Genomic DNA, 7,665 nt, shown 5'->3' with positions numbered 1-7,665 from the left:
TAAGAAGCAGGAAACGCTCTGAAATTTCAACATATCTCAAGAAAATCTGAAGCAGAGGGTTTCCTGAGGGTTCCGGACACTGGTGCTTGCATGAGAGACCAGGTTGAGGAGGCTGCCACCAGCAGAGGTCATGACCGGACACATTCCTCACCCAAAGTCTCAACGACAGTTGCTACGGTGTCTCCTGATAGATAAATCTTGTGAATACGGGTAGTCCCTGGAGCAGACATCACAGGAGGCAGTGTTGTAGAAAGGTTACCCTCTCACTTAAATTGCTTTACCATCCCTCTCTTTACTAGAAATTCTGAACAAGTATCCTAAATTTGCTTGTAACTAGTAAAATGTATTCATGTATCCATATGCTCTTGCAATACCGTCCACAGACTCCATTTAAGGTGCGAAGTAGCCCCTTTGTTGACAAAATCTTCAACTTAAAAGCCTTCACTACAGTGTGTGGCAACCCGCTCCCTAATTATCCGCTCTGGATAACTAACTGGTGCTTTACAGTTGATAAATTATTCTAATTTAATTTTGTAAATAAAGTCCCTTTGCTACGGATAACACAGTGGATGAAAGAGGATATTTATATCCCGGCCTTGAAAAGTGTGCTGACAGAAGACGGAATCCAGCTAGCTGCTGGGTGTTCACGTATCTCCTGGAATCACTAGAGTGGGAGAAATGAAATTAATTTTATTAATAATCTTCAGCTTGAGCTTACGAGAGAGAGAGAGAGAGAGATAGAGAGAGAGAGATCTTTCATATTTCAATGTACCGTGAGTAAGAAAACGTAAACATCGTACCTCTCCAGAATACGTTCTCAAGAACTAACGCACCAACTTCATGAGTTAATATAATAGTTCCCTCATAGTCTTCTCTTATTTTCATCCTCTTCTTCTTCCTCCTGCTCTTCTTCTCCCACTCCTTCTCCCTTTCCTTCTCCTTCTCACTTGTTCCGTGAGAGGAAATGTAGTTTCTCCTTGAGTTACTCAGGAAGTCTCCTCCTGATTTGTGTCTGGGGAACACGAAAGTCGTGGTGGTAGTCACCTAGACTGGTGACAGCGGTTAGGGATCGTGGTAGTCGTCTTGGAGACTCATAATTGCAGGAGTCGTGGTTGTCACCATGGAGACAAGATGACGGCAGTTGCAACTTCTGCAGCAACGACGGATGCCACACCAATCAACAACACACAAGCAACACTTAAGCAATGCAAAATATACGAGGAAATAGCCACAAACTGCAGTGTCAAACTAGAGATGCAAACAAAAACTAGCGAATAAAAGAAAACTTCGACTTTCCAAGAGACTAATCTCAAATATCACCATCAATATGAGACAAAATTCCCCCTGAAACTGAATTACCGAGAACAGAAATTCTGAAATTTAGAAAGTGAGAATAATGAAATTTAAAATATTAGATTTTGAAAGCCAAGAATAAATATGCTGGAATATTTTCGTTGTTCCAACGTTCATTATTCTCTGTCCTTCTACCCAGTACATTAGTCTCCCCTCAAACTGGTTTTCCTCATTACTTATACAGTTAAAAATATAATGAAACGAAGAGACACAAACGTGAGAGAAAGTGTAAGTAAACTGTATAAAATAGGAAAGAAAAGATTAAGAAAACTCTATAAAAAACGTGAAAAAATAGCACGAAATCTATTTAAAAAACGAAAGAAAAACGAGAATAAGAAACATAAGATGAAAAAGTGAGTGGAACAATAGAAGAGTGAGAGAGTGGCATTAGCAGAAGACAAGATATATATAGGATAGCGAGAAGAAAACGATTACTGAGAATGTCTGGCATACGACAACTGGAGACCCTGGACGACTTTGTGGATGTGGTGGTGAAGCCAGTCCTTAGAGAGGTGAGTTAGAGACCATAGTGACTTAGTGGTCCCTGTGAAGCCAGTCCCTAGAGAGGTGAGTTAGAGACCATAATGACTTAGTGGTCCCTGTGAAGCCAGTCCTTAGAGAGGTAAGTTAGAGACCATAGTGACTTGGTGGTCCCTGTGAAGCCAGTCCTTAGAGAGATGAGTTAGAGACCACAGTGACTTAGTGGTCCCTGTGAAGCCAGTCCTCAGAGAGGTGAGTTAGAGACCACAGTGACTTAGTGGTCCCTGTGAAGCCAGTCCTCAGAGAGGTGAGTTAGAGACCACAGTGACTTAGTGGTCCCTGTGAAGCCAGTCCTCAGAGAAGTGAGTTAGAGCTTGATTGTTTCCCACACACACCATACCTCTATAATCTATCAGTTTACAATCCTAGACAAGTCAGCAATGGCCCCCTCAATCCAGTTAGATAGTGCAACCACTCCGGCCCCAGAGAGATGTACCCCATCCCTTGCATACATATCACGTTTGCCATGGAATTTGTCCCAGTTGTCAATGAATGGAATTGCAAGTTTGTTGCAGTACCTCTCTAGCCAGCAATTTATACCAATTGCCCTAGACATCCATTCATTGCCCACTCCCCTTCTAGGCAAGATGCTACATATGATAGGGATCCCTCCCTTAGACCTGACTACTTCTATGGCTGATTTGTACTAATCCAGCAGCTCCTCTCTCCTGCCCTTCCTGATGTCATTACCACCAGCACTATGACAGATAATGGGCTTCTTCCCATTACTTGACATAATATTATCCAGCGTGTTGACTATGTTATCAACACCAGCTCCTGGGAAGCACACTCTCTGTCTCACCTTTCTATCTCTGTTACAAAAAGCACGGTCCATATATCTTACCTGGGAATCTCCCACAAACAGAATGTTCTTACCTTGAATAGCAGAGGAATCAGTGGTACCTTTAACCTCACTAACCACTGAAGTACACTCGTTCTGGAGAACAGAGAATCGATTTCCTATCTTCAAATCTTCTCTATTAACTTTCCTTATCTTGACACTTCTTCCTGAAGTGTGAACCACTTGTTATGTGGTGTTATTGTGCATTATGCAACATTATGTGCATTATGTGAAGCTATTCAGAATTATACAGTGGCATTTGATATTATGTGATACCACATGAAGGTCGGGCCGACTAATGTCTTCTGAAAAAAACAGGGAAGATAGTCGAATAGTGTCGCTCTGTAGCTGTAGCATTGGCAGCAGCAGCAGTAGTATTAAACTATCAGGCTAGTCCGGTTCATGTATGTAACTATCGAGTGCTTGTACTTGAATGGTACACAGTACCGACAAGATGAATATTGAACCCACATCCGTTATTAAAAGGATGTTTCAGCGGAGGAAGACGAGGAGGAGGCTTACGAGAAGCTGGATGCTCAGCAGATCTGTCACAGTATGAGAGTCGTCATGGATGCTGTCATCATGTGAGATGACAGGAGACTCCCTCGTCAAAGCCTCATCGCTGAGATGTAGTCATGGTAACAGCTACTTACTACCATGCTCAGTGTCTGGGTATTTTGCCTATCAGTATACCCAGGAAGATGAGTGGGTATGTAATGCATCACCTGGGCAGCTTCACGGAATCTCAGAGAGGGAAAATACACTGCAACGAAAAATTATCAACTTTTTTGATTTGTGTGATGAATTTTGGGTCAGTTATGACTCGTGAGCGAAAGAGAGAGAGAGAGAGAGAGAGAGAGAGAGAGAGAGAGAGAGAGAGAGAGACAGAGAGAGAGAGAGAGAGAGAGAGAGAGAGAGAGAGAGAGAGAGAGAGAGAGAGAGAGAGAGAGAGAGAGAGAGAGAGAGAGAGAGAGAGAGAGAGAGAGAGAGAATGAAAATCAGAGATAAATGCAACGGAGAAATGCATAAATATTCATTGAGGACTTAGGCAGTAAGGATAACATCTCCATAGGGGCGATAATGGCCAAAGTTCAACGATATTTTGAGACTACGGAACTCCGAGTTTCATAGCTACAATCTGGGCCTCATTCTGTCTTTCTTATCTTATTCTGTCGTATTTCATGCTATCTTATCTCATCCTGTCTTATACTGTCTTACCTTATGCTTCCCTCTGAAACAGTCACCTTTAACAGAATCAGCTAAGCCTGTATACCATGTACATGTACTTGTAGTAAATAAAGATATTATTTTTATTATTATTATTATTATTATTATTATTATTATTATTATTATTATTATTATTATTATTATTATTATTATTATTATTATTAGTAAGGCAAATGTTAACCAAGTCTTCAGAAACAGAGATCATTCCCACCGTTCACTAACCTCAGTTCGAGGGCTCGAACCGCGGTGCGTAAATTGACAGTCCGACGTTTACTGTCTAGGCTAACCCAGGCCACTAATAGGAACGACTCGAAGATAATACTTACTGTATAATATTCCTTCAGAGGCACCAACTATGACCCAGATGAGCTCCTTCCCTCGGCCCAGGAGCTTTAACAGTAGATCTATTTTTACCCTTTCAAGGATATATATTTACCCTTTCAAGGATATATATTTACCCTTTCAAGGATATATATTTACCCTTTCAAGGATATATATTTACCCTTTCAAGGATATATATTTACCCTTTCAAGGATATATATTTATCCTTTCGAGGATATATATTAACAAACAGAGAAGTTAATTGTTATTGAAGTTGTTGTTATAGGTGTTTAAACAGGGTTAATTATAGGGCGCACTTACCTAATTTTCTCTCATATTGTTATTGAGAAAGTTTTTAAAAGATGGTGGAAATAAATTCCATGGAATATTTAGAAGCTGACGTTCCAGGCTTAATTATACAAATATTAACTTTCTTTTAATGGAGAGGGAGGGAGAGTGTGAAGGAGGGAGGGAATGAGAGAGGAAAAGAAAAAGAGGAGAGGAGAGATAGGGAGCCTTTCGCCCCTCTTCCCCCCCCCGTCTCTCTCTCTCTCTCTCTCTCTCACTCTCTCTCTCTCTCTCTCTCTCTCTCTCCCACAGCAATTTTCATCTTTCTTACAGTCGGTCACAACTCTGCCTGGCAGAGATCCTTCTCTCCGTATCTCACACCTGACTATCTCCAACCCATTAGCCTCCTCCCTGGACCATCTCTAGCTCACTATCTTTCGCACTGATCCACCTCCAAGAATAAGGAATTACACCCATCTATAACACCTGGGTGTCTTCAGTTGAACACATTTCGCCCACCAGTGGCTTCACAAGTTCAGTACAGCGGAAGATGCGGAAATCAATCCCTCAGCTTTGTCTTGACTAAGATACCAAGTTGTGTCTGATACCCTACCATGTTATTATTCCTTTCCATTGTTTTAGTGATGCCTGTCATTGTTTTAGTGATGCCTATTATTGATTTCGTGATGCCTCTAATTGTTTTCGTGACGCTTCTCATTGTTTTAGTGATGCCTCTCATTACTTTAGTGATGCCTTTGATTGTTTTCGTGATGCCTCTCATCGTTTTAGTGGTGCCTCTGACGGTGTTTTATTTTTACCACAGAGCCACAGCATCCATGGCATGGGAGAGGAGGACCGTCACAACAGACCCCACCAGGAGATGGGTCAGCTCACCATCGAGGAGAAAAAATTTCTTCTGTCTGTGGAGCGGGGTGACGTCGCCGGTGTCCGTAGGTAAGTACACACTGAGGGAAGGAGGTGACGTCCTTAGATACGTCAGCAGTGGGAAAGGGGTTAGCGATGCTGATGTCAGTAGGAATGAGGGAAGGAAGTGACGTCCTTAGGTAAGTCAGCACTGGGAGGGAGAGACGTTTCTGACGTCGTCAAGCAAGATATCATTAAGTTTGACTTGTTTATTGAGCGTAAAATCTGTTTACTAAACAAGGATAATTAGGGCTGTATGTCACCTGCGTACATATGGTGAGTGGTGTATATATACACTAAGATATACACACCTCTCACTGTATATACACTAAGATATACACACCTCTCACCGTATATACACTAAGATATACACACCTCTCACCGTATATACACTAAGATATACACACCTCTCACCGTATATACACTAAGATATACACACCTCTCACCGTATATACACTAAGATATACACACTTCTCACCGTATATACACTAAGATATACACACCTCTCACAGTATATACACTAAGATATACACACCTCTCACCCTGTATATACTAAGATATACACACCTCTCACCGTATATACACTAAGATATACACACCTCTCACCGTATATACACTAAGATATACACACCTCTCACCGTATATACACTAAGATATACACACCTCTCACCGTATATACACTAAGATATACACACCTCTCACCGTGTATACACTAAGATATACACACTTCTCACCGTATATACACTAAGATATACACTCCTCTCACCGTATATACACTAAGATATACACACCTCTCATCGTATATACACTAAGATATACACACCTCTCACCGTACATACACTAAGATATACACACCTCTCACCGTATATACACTAAGCTATACACACCTCTCACCGTATATACACTAAGATATGTAAACCTCTCACCTTATATACACTAAGATATACACACGTCTCACAGTATATACACTAAGATATGCACACCTCTCACCGTATATACAAGATATACACACCTCTCACCGTATATGCAAGATATACACACCTCTCACCGTATATACAAGATATACACACCTCTCACCGTATATACAAGATATACACACCTCTCATCGTATATACAAGATATGCACACCTCTCACCGTATATGCAAGATATACACACCTCTCACCGTATATACAAGATATACACACCTCTCACCGTATATACAAGATATACACACCTCTCACCGTATATACAAGATATACACACCTCTCACCGTATATACAAGATATATACACCTCTCACCGTATATACAAGATATACACACCTCTCACCGTATATACAAGATATACACACCTCTCACCGTATATACAAGATATACACACCTCTCACCGTATATACAAGATATACACACCTCTCACCGTATATACAAGATATACACACCTCTCACCGTATATACAAGATATACACACCTCTCACCGTATATACAAGATATACACACCTCTCACCGTATATACAAGATATACACACCTCTCACCGTATATATAAGATATACACACCTCTCACCGTATATACAAGATATACACACCTCTCACCGTATATACAAGATATACACACCTCTCACCGTATATACAAGATATACACACCTCTCACCGTATATACAAGATATACACACCTCTCACCGTATATACAAGATATACACACCTCTCACCGTATATACAAGATATACACACCTCTCACCGTATATACAAGATATACACACCTCTCACCGTATATACAAGATATACACACCTCTCACCGTATATACAAGATATACACACCTCTCACCGTATATACACTAAGAGTCACACATCTTTCAACATATATACATAATAAGATGCTTCTCATTGTATATACATAAAAACATATAAACGTCACACCGTATATACCAAGTCAAAACCAAATAATCTCAAATTCACGAAAACGTATTTTATACAGAGTAGTATGAGCATACAAAGTATATCTGAATATCAAGAGTATTAATACACATTAATACAATAAGTATATTACGATATAATTTAATTATATTCCAAAGATATAAAGAGGTGACAGGGGAAAGGTGCTCTCTCTCTCTCTCTCTCTCTCTCTCTCTGTCTCTCTCCCTTGCAGCATATGACCAATTTGTCATCCGTTAAAGGAGAAGAGAGAAGGAAAATT

The 7,665-nt window shown here is 40.5% G+C and overlaps 1 protein-coding gene across 1 annotated transcript in view; it reads left to right on the top strand.

Moving 5' to 3' along the window:
* Window positions 1–1,793: 1,793 nt before the first annotated feature.
* The window catches only part of LOC138854541 (transient receptor potential-gamma protein-like), a 109,273-nt gene continuing 103,401 nt past the window's right edge, over window positions 1,794–7,665 (top strand). Inside the window, exons 1-3 of the mRNA XM_070098364.1 lie at window positions 1,794–1,865; window positions 3,221–3,318; window positions 5,297–5,524. Coding sequence (XP_069954465.1) covers window positions 1,794–1,865; window positions 3,221–3,318; window positions 5,297–5,524 — 398 coding nt within the window. The remainder of the gene's footprint in view (window positions 1,866–3,220; window positions 3,319–5,296; window positions 5,525–7,665) is intronic.

The sequence above is a fragment of the Cherax quadricarinatus genome, chromosome 4 (genome assembly GCF_038502225.1).
Source record: "Cherax quadricarinatus isolate ZL_2023a chromosome 4, ASM3850222v1, whole genome shotgun sequence".
NCBI lineage: Eukaryota > Metazoa > Arthropoda > Malacostraca > Decapoda > Parastacidae > Cherax > Cherax quadricarinatus.
The sequence above is the reverse complement of the archived record's forward strand: the minus strand, read 5'-3'. Positions and strand labels throughout refer to the sequence as shown.